Source organism: Gorilla gorilla, chromosome 4 (assembly GCF_029281585.2).
Source record: "Gorilla gorilla gorilla isolate KB3781 chromosome 4, NHGRI_mGorGor1-v2.1_pri, whole genome shotgun sequence".
In the NCBI taxonomy this organism is placed as follows: domain Eukaryota; kingdom Metazoa; phylum Chordata; class Mammalia; order Primates; family Hominidae; genus Gorilla; species Gorilla gorilla.
The window spans coordinates 84713921-84740423 of NC_073228.2; the positions used below are offsets into that span (position 1 = coordinate 84713921).

The window sequence follows — 26503 nt, forward strand, 5'->3', positions numbered from 1 at the left end:
CAGTGCCTTACAAACTTAAGCAGGCTTCAGATTATCTGAGATGTTTAAAAGGCAGATTCTGGGACCCATCCCTGATTCAGGAATAGCAGGTACAACATTTTCAGAAACATTGCCTTTAAGGAAGCGGGTATGTCACACACAATTTTAATCTCACAGAAACATAAAATGTGCTAACCTGAATATTTAAAACATATGTTTTATTATTTACATGTTTGCCCCAAGTTATCACCTTACAGTGCTGTTCCATAAGCCAATCTGGAAAAAGTGAGACTTGATTTTGATTGTTTCCTAACAACTGATCTTTGTTTTGTGTGACTCTTGGCTAACTCTATGTTTTCCTTTCTCTATTTTTAAGCTGACCATGGAGATATATTGCCATCAAAGTTTCTTTGAAATTTTGTGTGGGGTGTACAAAGAACAACAGGAGGCCAGCACTTATGAACAAGTGTAACTCTTTATTAAGATGGAATTGTTCTTATTAAAGAAATAGATGAAAATGGTTAAGTACAATTAAATTGCTCCAGAAGTCTTACAATGAAAACAACAGTCCTGCCAGTTGTTCTTTCCAGAGGCAAATACTTTTCATTCTCTTAGTTTTTCCTTCCGTTAGTTACCTTCATGGGTTTTTCCAAATTATTGTTTTTTTTTTTAGTTTTTCAAGTGAATGCATATATTAATACATACAATTTTAAAAAGGCTTTTCAGTTTATAATGCATCCTAACAGTCCCCTGCCCCATCCCTCCTAATTCTCCAGAGCAATGACTCTTTTAGCAATGTCTTCTGTTTTTTTCCTCACATAACTTAGTCATTTCATTATTATATATTATATAGTGATTTCTGGATATGACAGATGAGGATTTAGCTCTTACACCATCACAATCTTCACTTTTCCTCCCATACTGTCCCAGAGTAGTTACCATATTTAGGGGCTAAGCAGTCACATCATTATGACTGTGTACATACTGCTCCTTGTTGAGAAAAACAGTGTATTATGCTCTTCCTATCCTGTACTTCTTTCTGCCCTAGAATGATTGCCTAACCAACCCTTTCCCCTTGTTTTTTTTTTTTTTTTTACTTTTGCTTTATCTTCAATGAACTTCTTTCCAAATGCCCCAAATCAGGCAATAAGTTATTATTTTTAAGAGAAGGGATCTCACTAAGGTGGCCAGGCTGGTCTGGAACTCTTGGGCTCAAGTCGTCCTGCTGCTGAGCCTCCTGAGTAGCTGGGACTACAGGCATGGGCCATTCCACCCAGCTAACCTATTAATATTTTTACTGTTCCTTTTTAAAGCTAGCTCCATAGCTGGAATATTGCCTGTGTTGGATCCTATTTGCTGGATCCATGTCATTCTCTGGTTTGCGTACTCCTTCATTTTGCTGGAGTATTTCTCCAACAGCTTCCCTAAAAAGGGTACATGGAGGTAACCCCTGAGTCTTTGCTTGTCTAAAAATGTGTTATTTTACCTTCACCCTTGATTATTTGGGTGAATATAGATTTATCAGTTGAAAATAACTTTCTAGAATTATGAAGGCATGGTTCCATTGTTTTCAGATTCCTTTTCGAGACAAGGTCTCTTCTGTCACCCCGGCTGGAGTGCAGTGGCACAATCACGACTCACTGCAGCCTTGAATTTGTGGGCTCAATTAATTCTTCCATCTCAGCTCCCTGAGTAGATGGGAATACAGGTGTGCGCCACAATGCCCAGCTAATTTTTGTGTTTTTTGTAAAGATGGGGCTTTGCCATGTTGCCCAAGCTGGTCTCAAGTGATCTGCCTGCCTTAGCCTCCCAAAGCGCTGGGATTACAGGTGTGAGCCACTGTGCCTGGCTAGTTTTTCTTTTATTTTCTCTCTACTTCATTCATTTCTCAAAGGCATCTGAAACTCCGTGGACCCAAAACCAAAGTCAAACTCCATCAGAATATCCTGCTACTTATAACTTTAAAATATATCTTAAATCACAATTTCTTACTACATACAACCCTTTGGTTCAAGCAACCATCATCCCTCACTTGAACTTAGAATTGGTTTTCCTGCTTCTGTATTTTTTTAAATTATAAAATACTTCAAATAAACCATGTGTGGCCTTATACTTTTTACTACATAAAAAGAATGAAGATGTGCCGAGTGTGGTGGCTCAAGCCGGTAATCCCAGCACTTTGGGAGGCTGAGGTGGGTGAATCGCTTGCGGTCACGAGTTCGAGACTAGCCTGACCAACATGGTGAAACCCCATCTCTACTAAAAATACAAAATACAAAAATTAGCCGGGCATGGTGGCGCACACCTGGTCCTAGCTACTTGGGAGCCTGAGGCAGGAGAATCGCTTGAATCTGGGAAGGTGGAGGTTGCAGTAAGTCGAGGTCACACCATTGCATGCTAGCCTGGGCAACAAGAGCGAAACGCTGTCTAAAAAAAAAAGAACTTACATACTTAAACATCGAATTGCTTTAAGTGTTTGGCATTCACTGTTCCCGTGCATACCAGCAGCTTCTTACTGCAAACACCTGAGACTTACTATAGAGCAGCTGGAGTATGTTCTGCCCACACACAGGACAGGGAGCTGACAACCAAGGAGGGGGGCGGGATCAATACTCCAGCTTTCTCCCCTCCATTTCCCTGTATCTCAGCAGTATGGAGCTTGTTACCAATGAGAACCTGCTCGCTGACTTTAAATTGCTTTTCTTACCTTCTCAGTTCAGTTTCTCCATACCTCAACTGATGATTTCTGGTATGACCTAGCAAATAAACTGCTTTCACTGAAATTTCAGTCTTGGAATCTGCTTTGGGTTCCCCAATCTAAGACAGAAACATACTCATTTTCCCATCACTGGACTTCCAGGTTGTTTTCAATTTTTCACTGTTACGAACAAGGCGGCAACATTTATCTACAAACCTCTGGATATGCACGTAGGAAGCTTTTGGTATTTCCACTAGTGAAACTGCTCAGTTGAAGGGTATGTGGATCTTCATCTTTAATAAATATTACCAACATGTGAAAAGCCCGACAATGTCTAGGACTGGCAAGAGTGCCACATGTGATGGGTGTGGAATGGCAGCTCACTGTAGCAGGTGCTGGGGACTCAGTTGGGGTCTTGGAGAAGCACTTAGTTATAGCAAGAATGTCTCATAAATGGTATCTGATAGAGACAAGAGTAGTGGGGAATAAAAACAAGTTGCTTAGAAATAATTATAGATCTAAAGTCAACAAAAGACCTTTTCTAATGTAAAAATACATACTTTTTTCAGAGGGAGGGGGAACAACTTAAACCAGAAAACACCTTTATATTAATCATTCTTCTCATATACTTCAAATTTGTACTTAATGCCTTTCTCCTCCTGGACATCAGAGAGAACACCTGGGTATCTGTAAGAAAAAAATATATAATTAAATTATGTGTCCATTAAAAACATAGCTTCCCCGATTCTCAGTTTAAATGCATCAATAGTGCATAAAGCAAATAAAAGGTTTCCCTTCTTTTTTCTTCACAATGGTAAGCCACTGTCAAGTTGGATAAATATCATGCCAATATACTACATATGCAAATGGTAAGAAAAAAACTGTAAACTATATAGAAAGTTAGAAAACAAAAAGTGTAATTTCTCCTTTTTTGTTTCCTTTGGATTCCTCATTCTCTCAAAAACCAGTCAGCAGTTTCCCTTGTATCTTTCCACTCTATCACCCAGCTAACAGGAAATTTCTTAAGAACTTTTTGCAAGACTTACATTTGGTATCACATTTCTTGTGTAAGCAAAAGACAAAAATACAATCTGAAGCTGTTTAGAACATAACTGAAATTATGTGCCCTGGACAGTGACAGGTTCTCTGCTTCTGTTTGATTGATGGAGACCACACTGCTCTAATTCCACAATGTGTGGCAGATTGTAATTCCTTTATTAGGATCTGCTATTCCTGTTCCCTAACTCTTACTTAAGCCTGTGTTCTCTCCAGCTTCCCATCCAAACCCAGCTTCTCCATTGAGGAATCTTCTGACCATTCCAGCCTCCAATGAACCCCAATCTTTGGTTATTTCTTCAGTACTATGCAGGCTGCACCCCAGTATGCTCCAGGTGGTCAGGAACGCCTGCTTGAATCAGACTGGGCTTCACTCTGGTTCTGCTGTGTGACATGCCTCTGAGCCTGGCTGTCAATAAAGTCTTCATCCTTATAAAAAAGGTAGCATTGTTGGCTAGGTGCAGTGGCTCACGCCTGTAATCCCAGCACTTTGGAAGGCCAAGGTGAGTGGATCACTTGAGGTCAGGAGTTCGAGACCAGCCTGGCCAACATGGGGAAACCTTGTCTCTAATAAAAATACAAAAATTACCCGGGCATGGTGGCGGGTGCCTGTAATCCCAGCTACTCAGGAGGCCGAGGCAGGATAATTGCTTGAACCTGGGAGGCAGGGGTTGCAGTGAGCCAAGATGGCGCCACTGCACTCCAGCTTCAGTGACAGAGCAGGACTCCACCCCCATCCCCCAAAACCAAAAAAGAATGTAGCATTGTGCCTAACATATCAAGTGTTCTATAAATGGTGCCTACTAGTATTATTGGTTTGTTTCATTTCTCTTTTTTTTTTCTTTGAGACGGAGTCTCGCTCTGTAGCCCAGGCTAGAGTTCAGTGGTGCAATCTCGGCTCACTGCAAGCTCCGCCTTCCGGGTTCATGCCATTCTCCTGCCTCAGCCTCCCGAGTAGCTGGGACTACAGGTACCCGCCACCATGCCCAGCTAATTTTTTGTATTTTTAGTAGAGATGGGGTTTCACCGTGTTAGCCAGGATGTTCTCGATCTCCTGACCTCGTGATCTGCCCGCCTCGTTTCTCTATTTTTTAAACTCATTGTAGGCAGGGACAACACAGTAAACTTTTAAGTCTCATGATATTCAATACATTGCTGAGTAATAATAGACATTAACCTTTGCTGACTAATTAGAGATTATGCATTTTTGGTAAAAAAAAAAAAAAACATACAATGTAACAAAATTATAGGGAAAATAAGATACTTTCTGGAATAATTTATATTTCAGGGGAAGAAGCAATGTTTCTATTAACCATTTTCTATTATAATTTTAGTCTCTCTGGAATGAGTCATGAAAAGTAACATCTACATACATTTTTTGTGCAAAATTCTCAAGTGTCAAGATTGTCAGTTCATAAGACAAAAGCAACATATCAAGAAGTTTCTGGGCCATGTGCGGTGGCTCACGCCTCCAATCCCAGCACTCTGGGAGGCTGAGGCCAAGGCGGGCGGATCATCTGAGGTCAGGAGTTCGAGACAAGCCTGGCCAACATGGTGAAACCCTGTCTCTACTAAAAATACAAAAATTAGCTGGGCATGGTGGCATGTTCCTGTAATCCCAGCTACTTGGGAGGCTGAGGCAGGAGAATCGCTGAACCTGGGAGGTGGAGGTTGCAACGAGCCAAGATCGTGCCACTGCACTCCAGCCTGGGCAACGGAGCAAGACTCCATCTCAAAAACAAAAAATAAACCAAAAAACCAAAACACAACTAAAATCAAGACTCTACAGGAAGCACAGGCTCAGGAGCAAAGGGATATCCGAGTCATGTGGACGAGTATGCCAGCATCCTGACAGGAAGTTTTAGGGTCAGAAGAAGAAACATCAGCCCATCCAAAACCTACTTCAAGGTGTCCACTGATAAGGGGTATCTGTCCCAGCTCTGGAGCCAACTACTGCCTCCACAGGCCTCTTTTAATCTGTCTTCTCTTTGACTACGTGGTCACACAGAAGATTGTTAACTAGAAATAAAAGCCTGTTTGGGGCTCATTAAGTAGAAAACTGCCAATATAAAATATCTGGGCCTGCTGGTTTGGTTGGGGTCTAGTGTGAAATAGTCTGAGAAGGATTTCTTCCAGGCAAGATGAATGAGAGCAGAGCCCTAGAGGATAGGCTGGCACAGTGCTGTTGAAAAATCGACTGCACAATGACCTACAGAGCTGACGGCAGACACAAAGTTAAACCACCTTACTTTATTAATATGACCGTCTGCTCTGGCTCCCATCACTTGTGGCTCCTTCCACATTCTAATTGTATTCTCTTCTTGCCTCACAAGTTCTCTCTTTCATCTGTATTTCACTATATTAGTCTGTTTATTTTTTAAATCGGGAAGAATGGTGTTAATAAAAGACTTTATGTTTGAACAGAAACCTATATAACCACAAGAGGTTAACTGATAGAGACAACGGGACTTAAACTAAGTGAGTAGCTGTGGGGAAAGGGATAGGGGAGGTGAAGAATGACCAAAGTTTATATTTGGACAGTAGAAAGCAAATCTAAGTTCCCCAGCGCACAGAGATCTGGAGAGAAAGCCGCTCCAGAACTGAGCAATGTTAGTTTTCCAGGGACAAAGTATATTCACTTTATCTTCACAGGTTTCCTTTTTCTCCATAGAATGAAGGACTGACTTACTCTAGGTCTCCCGTTAGAGAATTCCCTCCATTCCATTAAAGAGGCTGTTATGATGTTATGTTAGTACATGCCTGAAAGTACAAATGACCATCAAATGTTGCAATGGAAGAGTTTTTTGCTTTCTCCCATAGCCTTGTTTAGAATCTCCACTTTGGAGCAATTTCCGTATTCCTATCTCAATTGATTCACTATTAAAATTTTCTAAGACATTTAAGAAGTACTAACAATCTGTCACAAACTCTTTCAAAAAAACAGAAGGGAAGAGAACATCTCCTAACTCACTCTATGAGGTCACTTTTATCCTGATAACAAAACCAGGGGAAGGCATTAAAACAAAAAAAAACTATAAATCATCCCTTCTGAATATAAATGCAAAAATCTTCAACAAAATACTAGCAACCTAAGCCCAGTAACATATAAAAAGGATTATATACCATTACCAAGTAGAATTTATCCCAGAAACATTAGTTTAACCTGAAAATCAATGTGATATACCATATTAATAGTACATTAAAATATTAGTATAAAAGACAAAAACCACATGATCATCTCAATAGACTCAGAAAAAGCATGTCACAAAATGTATAATACTCTCATGATAAAAAATACTAAATAAACTGGAAACAGAAGGGATCTTCCTCAATGTGATAAAGGCACTCACAGCTTAAATCACACTTGATGAGAGAGAAAAGCTTCCCTTCTAAGATTAGGAACAAGATAAGTAAGTCTGCTCTTGCTATCTTTTAGTCAACACTGTACTGGCAGGTCTAGCCATGGCAATTAGGCAAAGAAAAAATCCAGATTAAAAAGGAAGAAGTAAACCTATATTTGCAGATGACATTATACTGTGTAGAGAAAATCCTAAGGAATCTATTGACAGAATTACTAAATGAGTTCAGCAAGGTTGCAAGATACAAGATCAATAAACAAAAATCATTTGCATTTCTGTAACTAGCAATAAACAGTCTGAAACTAAAGAAAATACCATTTACAACAGCATCAAAAGGAATAGAATACATAAGAATGAAATTAACACTGAAAGGTATAAAACATCGCTGAACGAAATAGGACCTAAACAAGGGGAAAGACATCACATGCTCAGGGGCTAAAATACTTAATATTTTTGTTTGTTTTTGAGACGGTCTTGCTCTGTTGCCCAGGCTGGAGTGCAATGGCGTGATCTTGGCTTACTACGACCTCTGCCTCCCAGGAACAAGCAGTTCTCCTGCCTGAGCCTCCCAAATAGCTGGGATTACAGGCATGCACCACCACGCCCAGCTAATTTGTTGTATTTTTAGTAGAGACAGGGTTTCACCATGTTGGCCAGGCTGGTCTTGAACTCCTGACCTCAGGTGATCTGCCCCTCCTCGACCTCCCAAAGTGCTGGGATTACAGGCATGAGTCACTGTGCCAAGCTTTTTTTTTTTTTTTTAATTTATTATTTCCATAGGTTTTTGGGGAACAGGTTGTATTTGGTTACATGAGTAAGTTCTTTAGTAGTGATCTGTGAGATTTTGGTGCACCCATCATCCAAACAGTACACAGTGAACCCAATTTGTAGTCTGAAAAGACATGTTATTTTCTATAGTCTTAAGCAGGAAATCCAAAGTGCTTCAGACTAATTAATAACCTTATACTTACTCTGGCAGAAGTTTATATTTCTCCAAATCAATTTCTGGAAAAAACGTGTCACTTTCAAAGTCTTGCATGATCCTTGTCACAAATAGTTTAAGATGGCCTGGGTGATTCATGGCTTCCTTTGAAATAAAACAACATCAGTTTTCTTAATGTGTGTCAAAAGACAAAGAAACTCTAAGATTTATGTTAAGTTTATACTAGGTATTAAAAATATGCTTGGTGCTGCCAAAGCATATTATTAAAATATACTATTCTTTCATCTGGGGTGCTGCAAAGTATGCCTTAGTCATATTGAGAATGACACTAACCATTATCAATAATTATGACAGACTGAGTTTAAATATAGTCTGGCCTCCAGTTTGCTTACAAGAACCTTTTAATTTAAGCATTCTCTTTTATTGTTTTCCCTTTGGCTGTTTAGAGTTAAGAGCCCCAAATTATCTAGTTGCTCTCCATAGAAAAATTTACATAAACATGTATGAATAAGATAGTACAATTTAATGAGACCTTGACTATGGAAAACCCCAAGAGCATACTTAATACATATACATAAAATTTAGTAATGCTTCCAATTCTCAGAAGATAATTACAATGCTAGTAGATAGGTAATTTTTCTGCTTCTTGGTGCTAACAATTGTATTAACATTTGGCTTTATATTGTACATGACTTTTCTAACTACTGCCTAAAATATGGTTGATAATTTCTAAAGAAAAAGTTGCCCTAGAATGAGTGTATTAAAATTCTCATTCATAAAAAGTATGTCTTAATTGCAATTCTAAGAAAGCAGTAATTCTTGATCTCAAATAGTTTATAGAAAAGAAAAATACACACACACACACACACACACACAACAAATCCAAGTGTTTATTTTTAAAATTCCAAATAAGGGTACAGAACAAATTTCACTTTTTATTTTCAATATATCATTTTATATTAAATCATTTATTATCTTTGCTACAACCAAATAGATGCTCTACTAATTCTTACTGTATCAAAAATTTAAAAAGTGGAATGCAGAGTCCCCCCTTATCTGCAGTTTCACTTTCCAGTTTGTTATCTGTGGTCAACTGTGGTCTGAAAATATTAACGGGAAAATTCCAGAAATAATTCATAAGATTTAAATGACATGCTGTTCTAAGTAGTGTGAAGAAATCTTGAGCCATTCTGCTCTGTCCTGCCTAGGGCGTGAATTATCCCTTTGTCCTGCACATGCTGTCTATGTTACCTGCCCCTTAGTCACTTAGGAGCTGTCTGGATTATTAGATTGACTGTGGTGGTGAAGTTCTGCATTGAAATTGATTATAAGCCGGGTGCAGTGGCTCATGCCTGTAATCCCAGCACTTTGGGAGGCCGAGGCAGGGGGATCACCTGAAGTCAGGAGTTTGAGACCAGCCCGACCAACGTGGAGAAACTCTGTCTCTACTAAAAATACAAAATTAGCTGGGCGTGTTGGCGCATGCCTGTAATCCCAGCTACTTGGGAGGCTGAGGCAGGAGAATCGCTTGAACCCGGGAGGCGGAGGTTGCGGTGAGCCAAGACTGCGCCATTGCACTCCAGCCTGGGCAAAAAGAGCGAAACTCTGTCTCAAAAAAAAAAAAAAAAAAAAGTTGATTATACAAGGCAAACCTTCTGTAAAGGGAGTGATGGTAAATATTTTAGGCTCTGAGGGCCATAGGGTTTCCTACCTTTGCAGGCCACAGACAGAACTGAATGAATGGGTGGGGCTGTGTTCCACTGAAACTTTCTTTACAAAAATAGGCTGGGAGGTCCGATTTGGCCCATAGGAAGATAAGCCTGAATGGTATCTACAAGCTGTTGTGATGTGAGGCAGGTGTAAAAATACCATTCGAAGGTTCTACTTCCTATTTATCTGTATGTAGATTTATCATATTATATAAATGCATTTACGTACTTATATTGCTTAAAGAATACATTTTCAAGTGACTATGGTAATGAATCATTCAAAGTGTGGTAGGCACTGAACAAAATAAATAACTTGTTTTCTTAGAAGAAATTCATACTTGGATAAAAATATCAAGGAAAAAATGTCCCTTTTCTTCTATTACAAATGGGGAAAATAAGAGGTTCTAGAAACAGGACCCCAAGAAACAGAGTTTTTTTTTTTTTTGAGACAGAGTCTCACTCTGTTACCCAGGCTGGAGTGCAGTGGCACGATCTCAGCTTACTGCAACCTCTGCCCCCCATGTTCAAGTGATTTTCCCACCTCAGCCTCCCAAGTAGCTGGGACTACAGGGGCCTGCGCCCACACACAACTAATTTTTGTATTTTTAGGAGAGATGGAGTTTCACCATCTTGGCCAAGCTGGTTTTTAGATCCTGACCTCAAGCAATCCACCCGCCTTGGCCTCCCAAAGTGCTGGGATTACAGGCATCGGCCTACCTCTTCTTTCTAAAATAATTTCACTGTATATATCTTACCACAAGACCACCCACATGGCAGAAACTAGATTTTTCTTCCTCCTCATAAATGTTAATTTTTCATTGGTGTTTTAAAAGGCAAATAATTCTATTTGTTATCCTCAAAAATTTTAAAGCTGGAAGTCATTTGGTATTAAAAAAGAGGTATATTGGCCGGGCGCAGTGGGTCACGCCTGTAATCCCAACACTTTGGGAGGCCAAGGTGCGTGGATCAGCAGGTCAGGAGATTGAGACCATCCTGGCTAACACAGTGAAACCCCGTCTCTACTAAAAATACAAAAAAATTAGCCAGGTGTGGTGGCATGCGCCTGTAGTCCCAGCTGCTACTCAGGAGGCTGAGGCAGGAGAATGGCGTCAATCCAGCAGGTGGAGCCTGCAGTGAGCCGAAGATCATGTCACTGCACTCCAGCCTGGGCGACCGAGTCTTGACAGAGTGAGACTCCGTCTCAAAAAAACAAAAACAAAACAAAACAAAATTGGTTGAAGAAGTTTTCTGCTTGTAATAAATTCATATACACCTAGTTAGTGTATATCAACTGAGAGCCCCAACCCTTTCTCAGTAAGAGATATATTTATCCTGAAAGACAAAGGGATAACTCAGTGTATCTAGGGTACCTTCAGGGAGTAGAAACCAGTGCAATGCAAGTACAATTCTCAGGAAAAGATTTAGAATGGATTTTAAACATCAATTATTCTTTGATTTGAAAGTAGACTGGGAGATGTTGGTCACAGGATACAAAATTTCAGTTACATAGGAGGAGTAAGTTCAAGAGATCTATTGTACAACATCTATTATTTTAGTTAATAACAAATGTATTCTTGAAAATTGCTAAGAGAGTAGACTTTAAGTGTTCTTACCACATAAAATAAGTGGGTAATACATGTTAATTAGCTCCATTTAGCCATTCTACAATGTATACACATTTCAAAACAACATGTTGTACATAATATATATATATATATATATATATATGCAATTATTTGCCAATTAAAAAGATAAATAGGCTGGGTGTGGTGGTTCACGCCTGTAATCCCAGCACATTGGGAGGTCAATTGCCTGAACCCAGGAGTTCGAGACCGGCCTGGGCAACATGGCAAAATCCTGACTCTACAAAATATACAAAAATTAGCCGGGCACGATGGTGTGTGCCTATAACCCCAGCTACCTGGGAGGAAAGGTGGGAGGATCGCTTGGGCCTTGGAGCTCGAGGCTACAGTGAGACAGTGCCACTGCACACTAGCCTGGGTGACAAAGCAAGACCCTGTCTCAAAAATAAATGAATAAAAAAGGCTGATACAGACTAAAATATTTTTGCATTTCTATTTAGTTTGTATAGTATCAAACAACAAATAATTTGAACTAATAACAAATAATTTACAGTACAGATAATATGCTGCTTCCTATACTCATGGCTTAATTTTTTAAAGGTTCAGACAATGAGTTATACCTGTTTCTTCCACTTCCTTTAAATGGCAAGGAAGCTGAAAGTAAGTAGAATAGAACATTTGTTTTTATTTACCAACAACTACACTTACCTTATAAACAGAACTGCCACCAACTATCCAGACCATGTCTACTTTATTTGCTAATTCTGGTTGTTCAGTAAGTTTTAAGGCATCATCTAGACTTCTGGAAAGAAAATGAGCTCCTTGTGGAGGTTCCCTAAGGTTAAAAAAAGAATTCCACAAAATGTTTGTAAAATCCATCCATACTAGTCAAATAATCTGACTAAGAAGCAGTGACTATAGAACTAAAATCATCATAAATATGAATCCTTTCAACAAAAAGCACTTAACATCAGTATGGCCTCTGACCAATAATTTAACCTACATTTGTACTTCTGTGGTTCACAATGAATCATAAAACCATGTGATATCTTGTGATATCTCTGGTGGAAAAACATCAGAATAGTAATTATTTCTGGAGGGGTGGGATAAAGATTAACTTGGACAGGGCAGGAGAGAACTTTCTGGGAGTGATAGGTAATATTCTATATCTTTGATAGGGCTGGGGTTACACAGGTGTATACATTTATCAAAACTTAGCAAATGTACATTTAAGACTTGTGTCTCATGTAATATTTACTTCAGAAAAAAACTGTAAAGAAAGACTGAATCATTTTATTTATTTATTTATGAATGAGACGGAGTCTTGCTCTGTAGCCCAGGCTGGAGTGCAGTGGCGCGATCTCAGCTCACTGCAAGCTCCGCCTCCCAGGTTCATGCCATTCTCCTGCCTTAGCTTCCCGAGTAGCTGGGACTACAGGTGCCTGCCACCACGCCCGGCTAATTTTTTGTATTTTTAGAAGAGACGGAGTTTCACCGTGTTAGCCATGATGGTCTCAATCTCCTAACCTGCTGATCTGCCCGCCTTGGCCTCCCAGAGTTCTGGGATTACAGGCGTGAGCCACGGCACCCGGCCAAGACTGAATCATTAATGGTATGAATGATGAAGTATTTAGGTGGAAATATACTAATGTCTTCAGTTTATTATGAAATGCAAAAATGAACAAGACCAATTGATGGATGAAATGTGATGAAACTAGTAGAGTAAAATGTTAATGGTAGACCTAGGTGGTGAGTTTACTGTAAAGTTCTTTCTGTATGTGTGAAGATTTTCCTATTATTAGAAAAAGAGTGATATGTTTGAATGACTGCAGAAAAGCTTGGAATGACATTCAGACTGTTAATATGTTGTTACCTTTGGGAATGGGGATTTATGTTTCAAACAATACAGGAATGGGTGAAGTATTAAAAAATGAGCTTATTATTACTCATGTAATTAAAATCCAAAAGGGAAGAAGTTAATTAATTTCAGTGTTTACTTAGGGGTGGTCCAATACTTTGGCTTTTCTTGACCACATTGGAAGAAGAATTGTTTTGGGCCACACATACAATACACAAACATTAACAATAGCTGATGAGCTTTAAAAAAAAAAAAAAAAAAAAAGATCTGTGCATAATGTTTTAAGAAAATTTACTAATTTGTGTTGGGCAGCATTCAAAGCCATCCTGGGCCACACTGAGGCCTGTGGGCCGCGGGCTGGACAAGCTTGGTTTACACTGACTAGCTTAGTCCCTCCCAATCTCTGAAACTACTTTGTTGGTCATGGTGGGGGTTGCAATTCCCTTTATAAATGATGAAACAGGTAGAACTAGGCTTTCATAGTAATTAGATACACAACAGAAATTACAATTCCATGTCAAGTTTTTAGCCTGGTGCTTTAACAAGATTATATAATTGCCCTTGAACTCATAGTTATAATAAGGATTAATCAAGAATAGGGACTATTCATTCTCTTGATTGCCTCCTCCCTCTCCCTCCTTATATAAATTTTACTTATTTTACTCTGTCATTCTTAAAAGAATTAGGTTACAGCAAAGAATATACTTTGACTCAGGCTGGAAAAAGATATGGTGGCCAGGGAGAAGTTAAATAAGCCCAGGTATCTCCTAAGGTATCAGGGCAGTTGCAGGGACCAGGTTGGATTAGGCTCTTCAGGGAGAGAACTGAATCTAGAAGAAACAAATATTTGGAGTTGGGAGAGAAGAGAGTTTAGTTAATAAACAGATGATGGCCAAAACAGAGCCGTGACGGCATTAGTAATTGCAGCTGTGAAGACTTCCTTGCCCTTTTTTGTAGTGAGTCCGGAAAAGAAAGTGAAGAACAGATTAGCCAGGCATGGTGGCTCACGCCTGTAATCCCAGCACTTTGGGAGGCTGAGATGGGCAGATCACGGGAGGTCAGGAGTTCCAGACCAGCCTGGCCAACAAAGTGAAACCCCGTCTCTATTAAAAATAGAAAAATTAGCTGGGCGTGGTGGCACGTGCCTGTAATCTCAGGTACTTGGGAGGCTCAGACAGGAGAATCGCTTGAATCCAGGAGACAGAGTTTGCAGTGAGTCGAGATTGTGCCACTGCACTCCAGCCTGGGCGAGACAGCGAGACTCTGTCTCAAAAAAAAACCAACTCCACTCCCCCCTTCCCCCAAAAAAACCCAAGTGAAACATAGCGCAAAGTTAGAGATTTAAGTTAGAGCAAAGGTATGAAGAATATGCTTCCGTAAAATGTGGCTATTTAGCAGTTTAGAGGTAAGTATCACAGGAAACACTGGACCTCCAGGTGGGTAAAAAAGAACATGCAAAAAGCTGAGCTACTGTTTGAGTTCATCAGCCCTTACATGGCACAAGCGCTAGAAATACAGTAAATGACAAATAGCAAGCATCCAATATAGTCACATATTTCACTGCTGAATTTCTTTCCTATAATTATTTTAAACCAATCTAGATTGGATTCCCTGACAAAGGAGAGTTGGTATGTAGTAGCATATGTATTCTTTGTTAAGAAATGTGTGGACATTTCTTTGTGATTGAGTCTTGAAGGTTTGCATGAAGACTAAATGAGATAATGTACACACTGCATTTAACTGGCAATTGTACGTGGTACTATCATTCCCTTTTTATAGATGAGGAAACTGAGGCTGAATGGTTAAGAAACTACTGGTCACACAGCCGGGAAATGATGGACCTCCGAGTTGAACTCCAGCAGATTGGACTTTGAAACTTGAGCTGCAATTTGTTACATGGACAAAAGACTTCAGTTGGTGCCTGTGGGCTACAGGGTCCTCCGATTCAGGGGCCCTTAAACATCAGGATGGTGGGGCTTAGATTAGGCAGAACCCTTTGACTCTTGTCTTCTGGCCTTATCTGATTATCCCGGGTGCCATATAAACATTATCCTTTTTCACTGTTCCTGATGTGAGGACTGCCGATGGAATTCTTGCTCAATTTCCCCGAGGAGTGTTGGGAAACCACTTAAAAACAAAAAACCCTGAAATGGAATAGTGTCTTAACCAGAAGGCAAAAATACATCCTCAATTTAAGACCCTTCATACTGAGCCTTTAAAAATGGGGTTCCCTACTAAGCCATACCTCATTTTACTGTGCTTCACAGATATGAAGGTGTTTTTCTTTTTTACAAATTGAAGGTTTGTGCCAACCCTGCACTGAGCAGGTCTATTGGTGAAGTTTTTCCAACAGCATGTGTTCACTTTGTATCTCTGTTACCTTTTGGTAATTTCCACAATATTTCAGGCTTTTTAATTATTAAAATACGTTTTGGGGATCTTGCTGTTACTGTTCCAAGTAACTGTTATGGGGTGCCATAAATCATACCCTTTTAAGATGGTGAATCGATACATGTTATGTGTTCTGACAGCTCCACTAACTGGCTATTCCTGTTTCTCTCCCCCTCTTCTGGCCTCCCAATTCCCTGAGACACAACAATATTGAAATGAGGCCAATTAATAACCCTACAATGACCTCTAAGCGTACGAGTGAAAGGAAGAGTCGCATATTTCTCATGTAAAATCAAAAGCTAGAAATGATTATACTTAGTGAAGGAGGCACATCAAAGCCAAGACAGGCCAAAAGCCATGCCTCTTGCATCTAACAGCCAAGTTGTAAATACAAAAGAAAAGCTCTTGAAGGAAATTGGAAGTGCTATTCCAGTGAAAATGTGAATGGTAAGAAAGCAAACAGCCTGGCCAGGCGCGGTGGGTCACGCCCATAATCCCAGCACTTTGGGAGGCCAAGGTGGGCGGATCACAAGGTCAGGAGATCGAGACCATCCTGCCTAACACAGTGAAACCCTGTCTCTACTAAAAATACGAAAAAGTGTATGCCTGGCTAGGCATGGTGGCAGGTACCTGTAGTCCCAGCTACTTGGGGGGCTGAGGCAGGCAAATGGCGTGAACCCAGGAGGCGGAGCTTGCAGTGAGCTGAGATCACGCCACTGCACTCTCCAGCCTGAGCGAAAGAGCGAGACTCCGTCTCAAACAAAAACAAAAACAAAAAAGCAAACAGCCTTATTGCTGATGTAGAGAAAGCTGAGTGGTCTGGATAGATCAAACCAGCCACAGTACCTTATGCCAAAGCCCAATCTAGAACAAGGCTTTAACCCTCTTTAATTCTGTAAAGGCTGAGAGAGGTGAGAAAGCTATAGAAGAAAAGTTTGAAACTAGCAAGGGTTTGGTTCATGACGTTTAAGGAAAAAGCTGTCTCCATAAGAAAAAAGTGCAAGGTGAAGCAGCAAGTGCTAATGTAGAAGCTGCATCAAGTTTATCCAGAAGATCTGGCTAAGATCATTGATGAAGGTGGCTACACTAAGAACAGATTTTCAATGGAGACAAAATAGCCTGCTATTCAAGGAAGATGCCATCTAGGACTTCATAGCTATAAAGGAGAAGTCAATGCCTAGTTTCAAAGAACAGGCTGATTCTCTTGTTAGGAGCTAATGCAAGCTGATGACTTTCAGTGGAAGCCAATGCTCATTTACCATTCTGAAAATCCCAGGGCCTTTAAGAATTACGCTAAATATACTCTGCCTGTGTATTAGAAATGGAACAACAAAGTTTGGATGACAGCACATCTGTTTATAGCATGGTTCACTAAATATTTAAAGCCTCCTGTTGAGACCTACTTCTCAGGAAGGAAGATTCCTTTCAAAATATTCCTGCTCATTCTGCAGCCCATGGATCAAGGAGTAATTTTGATTTTCAAGTCTTACTATTTAAGAAATACATTTTGTAAGGCCGTAGCTGCAATAGCCTCTGATGGATCTGGGCAAAGTAAATGGAAAACCTTCTAAAAAGGATTCACTATTCTAGATGGCATTAACAACATTCATGATTCATAGGAGATCAAAATATCAACATTAACAGGAGTTTGGAGTTAGTTGATTCCAACCCTCATGATGGCTTTGAGGGGTTTAAGACTTCAGGGGTGGAAATAACTGCAGATGTGGTGGAAATGGCAAGAGAACTAGAATTAGAAGTGGAGCCTGGGCTGGGCGTGGTGGCTAATGCCTGTAATCCCAGCACTTTGGGAGGCCAAGGTGGACGGATCACGAGGTCAGGAGATAGAGACCATCCTGGCTAACATGGTGAGACCCTGTCTCTACTAAAAAATACAGAAAACTAGCAGGCGTGGTGCCGGGCACCTGTAGTCCCAGCTACTAGGGAGGCTGAGGCAGGAGAACGGTGTGAACCTGGGAGGCGGAGCTTGCAGTGAGCTGAGATCGGGCCACTGCACTCCAGCCTGGGCCACAGGCAAGACTCCGTCTCAAAAAAAAAAAAAAAGTGGGGCCTGAAGATGGGATGGAATTGCTGGAATCTCATGATAAAATGTCAATGGATAAGGAATTACTTCTTATGGATGAGCAAAGAAACTGGCTTCTTGAGATGAAACCTACCCCCAGTGAAGATGCTGTGAACTTTGTTGACCACGAAAGATTTAGAATACTACGCAAACTAAGTTAATAAAGCAACAGCAAGGTTTGAGAGGATTCATTCCCATTTTGAAAGAAATTCTGTTGTGGGTAAAATCCTATAAAATAGCATCACATGCTCCAGAAAAATCTTTCATGAAAGGAAGAGTCTATCAATGTGGCAAACTTCATTCTTGTTTTAAGAAATTGCCACAGCCACCCCAGCCTTCAGCAATCATCACCTTTATCAGTCAGCAACCATCAATATCAAGGCAAGACACTCCATAGTGAGAAGATTATGACCCACTGAAGGCTCGGATGATTGTTAGCATTTTCCAGTCATATTTTAACTAAGGTACATACATTTTTTAAAGATATACTATTGCACATCTATTAGACTATCAGTATAGTGTAAATATAACTTTTATATGCACTGAGAAAAAATTTATGTGACTACCTATATTGTGATATGCTTTATTTATTGCAGTGGTCTGGAACTGAACCTGCAGTGTCTCCGAGGTATGCTTATATTAAAAATTGGGTATGATCCAGCCTCATAATGGAATACTATGCAGCCACTAAAAATATTTACAGGACTTTATTTTCTAATATATTGAGGGAAAAAGAGGTGGGTTACAAAGTGGTACTATGTGGGATGGTTCTATTTTTATACATCACCTACGTACTATTCATTCTGTGATTTTTGAATCCCTACTTTGCTAGGGGTTATGCTAGATTCTGGGGATAGAGATAAAATATGCAGTCCCTGAACTCAAAGAGCTTGTGATAGCAGTCAGAAATATCTCAGCAGTGACTATAATGTATGAAAGGACATACAACGAAGACATGCAGAGGACGCTATACAGGAACGCAGGGCCAGGGTGATGAGGGAGAATACTCCTCAGGGCATGATTCCTTAACTGAGTGTCAAAGGAGATAAAAACATGTGCAAAGGCACAGGCATGACAGACTACAATCGAAGTGTAGTATAGAATTTTATTTTAATCATACTAAAGTTATTTAATACAAGAAAGCTCTGAGAAAGTTGAGGGTAGAAGAAAAGTAAACTATGGTGAAGTTTAAAACAGGGTAGGCCGAACGCGGTGGCTCACGCCTGTAATCCCAGCACTTTGGGAGGCTGAGGTGGGCAGATCACCTGAGGTCAGGAGTTCAAGACCAGCCTGGCCAACATGGAGAAACCCCATTTCTACTAAAAAACACAAAAATTAGCTGGGCATGGTGGCACATGCCTGTTATCCCAGCTACTTAGGAGGCTGAGGCAGGAGAATTGCTTGAGCCAGGGAGGTGGAGGCTGCAGTGAGCCGCGATCACACCACTGCCCTCTGGCCTGGGTGACAGTGGGTCATTCTTGTCATACCCAACTAAATCAGAGTTGAGGGGCCAGGGGAAAAAAGCACTCAGGGTATAAAACATTGCTCCAAGAATGTAATTCTCTGTGAGCCTGACTGCTGGAACTGCTTGTTGTAACCTGAAACCAGTTTTATCTATAGCTTCTGAGATAACTTGCTGCAACTCTAGAACTGATTTTGCCCACCACTCACTGCTCGCCAGTTGGAGCTTGCTAGCTCCCCCAAACCTTAGTAGTGCCAATGAACTTTCTCAAAGAGCAGTAACATTTCTCCTTTTAAATAAAACCTCTAACCTTCCCTTTGTTCTTCAGACATATGGAAGGTCACTTGTCTGCATGTATGCCCTAAACTGCAATTTTTTCTTCCCAAACAAAATGTTAAATTTAGAGATTCATCGCAACATTTTTATTTTGCCTTTGATAATACTAAAAGGTTGGGACAGCAGAGCAAGGTGAAGATAGAAAAAAAAGGAATCCAGAATCAAGTCAGGGGAGATGAGAGAGTTGATTTAGGTGGCAGTGGATTTTTGTCTCAAGATGGAGGGAAACAAGAACAAAGTAATATGTTAAGGTGAAAATGAGATCATGAGTCTGTTCACCGTGATTTCATTAATATTAATGTGTATGTTCTATAAGATATAAAGTAGCAAGTTTATGGGGGTGGGGGTAGGAACTGATATCTATACCCTTCTGTGTGCCAGAAACTTTACATACAAATTTCAGTGAGTCTTCAAAATCACCCAAAAAAGTTGTCATTATTCATCTCATTTAATAGGTAAGGAAAGAGGTTCAACAAGGCTTACTTGTAACCTGCCTAAAGTCACAAAGTTATTAGGTGCCATAGTAGATATCAGAAACCAGGTCAGTGTTTGCTACTCCAAGTGTGTGAGTGGTAGGGGGAGAGAGAACTGCACCTTCAAGAAGTTTTAATCACTGTGGAGACTCTGATAGTGAGATCGTAAAAAATTATAACATGAAATTAAGTTAACTTTCGTGGATGGGAGACTATTTAAATCTTACATAATGGAGACAATTTTGGATTTTCTAAAGATGGTGTCCAGGCTACTATAGCATTACAGTAAAACTTGTTTATTTAATTTTTGGTTCCAAAGAGGTTTTTTTTTTTTTTTTGAGACGGAGTCTTGCTCTGTTGCCCAGGCTGGAGTGCAGTGGTATAGTCTTGGCTCACAGCAACTTCTGCCTCCTGGTTCAAGAGCTTCTCCTGCCTCAGCTTCCTGAGTAGCTGGGATTACAGGTGCTTGCCACCACGCCTGGCTAATTTTTGTATTTTCAGTAGAGACGGGGTTTCGCTATGTTGGCCAGGCTGGTCTCGAACACCTGACCTCGTGATCTGGCCACCTCGGCCTCCCAAAGTGCTGGGATTACAGGTGTGAGCCATCGTGCCCGGCTGGTTCCAAAGACTTTTAAAAGCCACTTTATTGATATAAATCACACACCATAACATTCACCCTTTTAAAGTGTATAGTTCAGTGACGTTTAGTAGATTCACAGAGTTGAGCAAGCATCACTCCTATCTACTTTTAGAACATTTCCATCACACCAAAAAAAAAAAAATTCTGTACTCATCAGTGGCCATTCCCACCCTTCTCACCTCAAGTTCTTTTAAAGCCACAACTTGATTGTCTAGACAACTTTGGAAAAGCATTTTCCCTCAATACCTTACTTAGGAAATATTTACCCTAAATTACTATAGTGTTTGGTAGAAAATTTTGTGATCACTTTGAGGATTCAGTTTCTTCTTACATTGGGGGAGAGGGGTGAAAAATGAAGTATCTTTAGAGTTGGCATAAGCAAGTGATTTCCATGTATAAATCTCTGCCCTCTTATTCAGGACCCTGCAGTGCCTGGCACTCAGCAAGTGTTCACTATATGTGTGGGACTGACCAACAAGTAAGGAAGTGGAAGGAAGAACAACAACAAAAAAGAGCTCTAACATTTTTTACTAACTGGTATCACTATTTCCCTGGCATGCTTGATAACAAAGACTTTAAATTTTCTCAGCCTTAAAAAAAAAAGCACAAGACACCAACATATGTTATATATAAATACACAAGAAGCAACCAAACCCAATTACATGCATCACAGGAAGGTCGTAAAAAAAAATTACACTCATCATATTCGAGGAGAAATGCTGGCTCAAGTGAACATCTCCCCCACTGAGATTTCTTTCTGTTTGAGCTTAAGCTAGCCATAAACAAACTTTAGTAGTATTCAAAAATATCATTAAAGAGTTTCTTGGAATGGCGATATAGTCTGTGAATTTGAAATCTACCAAGGAAAGAGATAATCAGAGCATCCTAGCAACCAGAAGAACAGCATGAAGATGGAAGCAGGCGGCAAGATGCACATCAACAAATCTGCCCCGTCGCCCAGAGGCAATCAATGCAAATATTCTATACACTTTCTTCTCGGTTTTTACCTATGCCATTCTAGGAAGAACTTGGGAGAAAATCTATGTAAGCCTGAATCCCCTTAGCCTATATAGCTGTGTAGTTCTTTCCTTCCCATAGTGTTAAACTTGGCTAGGATATAGACCTTGGTTATTCAGATACTGTATCTAGGTGTTGCTTTGAAGGCATTTTGTAGATGTGATTACAATTGGTTTTTTTTTTAAATTTTTTTGAGACAGGATATCACTCTGTTGCCTAGGCTGGAGCGCAGTGGTACTATCTTGGCTCACTGCAACCTCTGCCTCCTGGGAACTACAGGTACATGCCACCACACCTGGCTAATTTGTTTGTAGAGACGGGGTTTCATTATGTTGCACGGTTGGTCTCAAACTTCTGAGCTCAAGTGATCCACCTGCCTTGGCCTTCCAAAGTGCTGGGATTACAGGGGTTAGCCACTGTGCCCGGTCAGACTTTAATCTGAGTGGGCTGATTCAATCAGTTCAAAGGCTTTAAGAGTAGAGTTGAGGCTTTCCTGAAGAAATTTCACCTGTACCACTTCAGCCCCTGCTGGAGAATTCCAGCTTGTCCTTTCTGATGGCCCGTTTTACAGATTTTTGGACTCACGTACCCAGCCCCCATAATTGTGTAAGCCAATTCCTCACAATAAAACTCTTTAATATACCTGTATCTATGTACTACTGGTTCTGCTTCTTTGGTTGAATCTTCACCAATACACATGGGAAAAGAATACTATGACCACTGTTCCCAAGAAAGTAGTGCCCTAGGATACTGCATTCTTTTTGGTGATTATATTATTAGACTAAGAATGATTAACATGCCAGATCCCAGACCTTCCCCTTAGATCCTGATATGGTTTGGCTGTGTCTCCGCCAAAATCTCACCTTGAATTGTAATAATCCCCACATGTCAAGGGTGATACCAGGTGGAGATAAATGAATTATGGGGGGTGGTTCCCCCCATGATGTTCTCGTGATAGTTAAGTTCTCATGAGATCTGATGGTTTTACAAGGGGCCCTTCCCCCTTTGCTCAGCACTTCTCCTTCCTGCCACCATGTGAAGGATGCGTTTGCTTCCCCTTCCACCATGATTTTACATTTCCTGTGGCCTCCCCAGCCATGAGGAACTGTGAGTCAATTAAACCTCTTTCCTGTATAAATTGCCCAGTCTTGGGCAGTTCTTTATAGCAACATGAGAATGGATTAATACAGGTCCAATTCTGGCTACCCCTCAACCTCCCAAGCCATTGGAGTTGACTTCCTGGGCAGTCTTAATATGATTACCCCTCCCATTCTCCAGTCACCAGGGCATATCCAGGCTTCATGAACTACTGACTCCAACCCTGGGTTGGAGGACAGGAAAATTCTTAGCAGAGGCTAACTGGAGATACCCGCTTCTCTCCAGGATCTCTAGAACCATTTCAATACTTTGAAATGTTTTACCTTCAGACACTGGGTAATGAATGTTAAGTACAAAATATTGGGTATTGTGGTTAACTAGGAATAATAGAGTAGAAGATTATGACCCATTTCAGCCCATCCTAAAATTCACATTTTATTGCATTTAGGGTTGGGTCCAGAAAGGGGATCATCACTTAATTTTAGCAAGTCCCAAAAAATAGTTATTTTGACTTTATGTGAAACTACAGGTTATTGATTACACTGTATAATTTATATTTGGGCCTACTGAATGATGGTTCAAGATAACTTGCAAATCTGATACCACAGTGAGCTATTTAATGTTTAATGTAACTTTTCAAGGTGATGAAATCAATTACTCAGGTAGTAGAATAACTTATTGTCATGTAGTATAAATAACTGCTTATTAATTTTCTATAATCACCTTTGTGATATTAAGCAGCTTCATCAATAGCTCCTTTTATACAATTTCATTTTATCATATACTGATCTCCACTATGAGACATGATTTTCTTGTGGTGAATTTATGTTAAGGTACTTACTTGAGTTCTCTGCTGAGAACTAAATTAATTCTACCCTTTAAAGGTCGATTCTTCTCAGGAATGGAGAACCAGGTCTTCTTACCCATAATCACCAGATTCTGTTTACCTATAAAATCACAAAGAAAGCCTAAGTATATTTTGGGAATATACATATATTTTCATGTATTTCTATACATGTCCTTGAATAACATCGTTTTCTTTTAATGTTGATGAGAAAAATAATCAATTCCTGGCCAGGGCCACCATCTGTGTGGAGTCTGCATGCTTTTCCCATGTCTGCATGGGGTTTCTCCAGGTATTCCAGTTTCCTTCCACATCCCAAAGACATGCACATTATTCTTCTTAAATGTATGTATAGCTCATATTTACTTCAGTGTTTTATATTAGAAGTGTTTTTGGCCTTCATTTAGAAGTTTGGTGATGTTTTTGTGACCAGCAATATGCCCTAGGAACTTAACTCTTGTGTACATCCAGTAGCCTATGGTAAAATTGGTTTTGCTATACATTGTTTCACTTAAAGTCAGTTTCCAAGAACTCACAGATGACATTAAGTGAGGACTTATCTATGTGCATAGATATGATGGACATCCTGACATTTAGTGGATCTCCTTTAAAAAACTGAACTTAAAAGTCTTACCAAAATTCATGCTTATCACTCATTACCTAAATCTAACTATTTTTCCCTTTGGCATTATCCAATTTATATCCAATATTTAGTTTTGATCATTTGCAATTGTGTATGACATAGTAAAGATTCTGGGGAGGCCGAGATGGGCAGATCACGAGGTCAGGAGATCGAGACCATCCTGGCTAACACGGTGAAACCCCGTCTCTACTAAAAATACAAAAAATTAGCCAGGTGTGGTGGCAGGCGTCTGTAGTCCCAGCTACTCAGAAGGCTGAGGCAGAAGAATGGTGTGAATCCGGGAGGCGGAGCTTGCAGTGAGCGGAGATCGCGCCACTGCACTCTAGCCTGGGCGACAGAGCAAGACTCCCTCTTGAAAAAAAAAAAAGATTCTGAGTCAAAGTGCTCAAATTGAATGCATTTTGTCATCCACAAGACAAATCGTGTTAACCCCTTGTGGTTTACTTTCTTTATCTATAAAATAGAGATAACAATAGTTCCTGCTTCTAGGGTTGTTGTGGGAATTAAAGACTTAGAATAATGTTCAGCCTCTAATCAGTACTGTCACAACTGTTTGATACAATTGTATTATGTTTGTGTACTTTGTAGATTGATATTAAATCATACTTTTAAAAATAGGTGCTTAATGTTCCACTCAATTACCTTAAAACATGTTTAATTATGTCTCTATCCTACTCTTATAACACTTGTATAAAAACTTTTTACATATAGCGTCCACTTTTGGTTCCATTTCTTAGGAAAATAACTTTGAGAGTCAGCTATCTGAACCAAACAAACATTAACATTACCAGACTATATTGGGATTTTTGAGACTGGCTTTTATCAATTCTTTAGCTATGGGCTCTTGTCATCATCTCTACCAGTGACCTAAGTGTCAAACCCAAATGCCTTGTATCTGTCCCATTAAAGAGATGCAGCATCTGCTCCTTTCTTACTGTTTCCATTTCCTCTGCCATGCCTCCTCTTACAACCATAAATATCCAGGTCTCTTAGGTTTTAAACGGGGCATCTCTCAACCCCCACATTCTTCTTCTTGGTTATTCCCTTCCCTCCAACAGTTCAATTCTCCTAGATCCCCATGCCTGAAATTATCCTAGATGTCCTAGAGGCGCCTCATCATTACAATGGTACATTATTCTCCACTCCTTTACATGTCACGCCAGCTTTCAAACTGAAAATCTGAGCGTTCATCCCTGGTGCATCACCTTTAAATTCCAGATCTCCAAAATCCAGGGTCATGTAACCTTAAAAAATTTTTACCCTCTCTTCTCCACTGCCCTTGTTCAGGCCTTATCTCTTCCAGCAGCTGTTCCAAAGGCCTACTCTGTTTTCCTTTCGGAGTGCTAACCTCCACCGAAGCCTCCACCCAGCTGCCAATTCTGCCCCATGCCTGATAATTTGCTCGTGCGTTAACATACATAAAATTTCTAAGACAAAAATTTTTTAATAATGGTAAATGAACCTTGGGAACTGCATACAGATCATACAGATCCATAATAAGAGAAAAGGTCCCAGATTAACACGGAAAACTTTCCATTTAACTAACATTTGCACTGGTAAACTTCATCAAGCAAGACCCTACTTAATCCCACATTACCTTCTACTGAAGAGGTTGTGGTCATTCTCTGGAAATATCTGAATTCATTCCTACAGGTTAGAGAAACAGCGTTACTCGAAACATTATCCCTTGGGCTCGAGCTCTAACGCACCTGACAAACGGAGCGCTGTGGGCAGGGGTGAGGTGTTTTCTCCAGGGCTGGGACTTTGCCCTGGGCGAGGGCGCCGCAGGGCAAAGACCTCACCGGGCAGCAGAATCCGGGCAGAAATCAGCAACTGGGCCTCCCTCGCAGCAGAAAAGGGGAATCCAGTCGGGCCCACCCTTCCTGCCAGCGCAGACCGCAAGTCTGGCCCTATCCTCTCGCCGGGAGTCGGCCCGGCGCGTCCCGCCCAGGTACCCCGACCGTGGGCAGCCTGCGCCCGTCTGGGTCCCATCGCCCCGGCCCGGCAGATACCTGAGCGGTGGCCAGGGCAGGACCCCGTTCTTGCCGATGCCCATGTTCTGGGACACAGCGACGATGCAGTTTAGCGAACCAACCATGACAGCAGCGGGAGGACCTCCGAGCCCCCTGGTTACAGCAGAACGCGCGGTCAAGTTTGGCGCGAAATTGTGGCCGCCCCGCCCCCTCGTCCCTATTTGTGCAGACGAGGCCCCGCCCCCCCGCCCCGGCGCACGCAGGGTCGCAGCGCGCTCGCGCCCGCAGACGCCTGGGAACTGTGGCCGCGGGCTCGCGCTCCCCGCCGGGCCCTGCCGCCGGGCTGCCATCCTTGCCCTGC

At 40.8% G+C, this 26503-nt stretch overlaps 1 protein-coding gene across 2 annotated transcripts; it reads right to left on the reverse strand.

Moving 5' to 3' along the window:
- Nucleotides 1–435: 435 nt before the first annotated feature.
- DHFR (dihydrofolate reductase) lies at nucleotides 436–26492 on the reverse strand. 2 transcript variants are annotated; one of them, XM_004058628.5, is made up of 6 exons: nucleotides 26182–26492; nucleotides 25767–25816; nucleotides 23524–23629; nucleotides 12036–12162; nucleotides 8064–8179; nucleotides 436–3364 (listed from the first exon to the last, which is right to left on the reverse strand). In XM_004058628.5, the coding sequence occupies exons 1-6, from the start codon at nucleotides 26490–26492 to the stop codon at nucleotides 3286–3288; spliced, it is 789 nt and encodes a 262-aa protein (XP_004058676.2). In that variant the 3' UTR covers nucleotides 436–3285. The 2 variants fall into 2 exon arrangements, with proteins under 2 accessions (XP_004058676.2, XP_055242140.2); XM_055386165.2 differs by lacking the exons at nucleotides 25767–25816; nucleotides 26182–26492 and adding an exon at nucleotides 25879–26160.
- Between the last annotated feature and the right edge of the window lie 11 nt (nucleotides 26493–26503).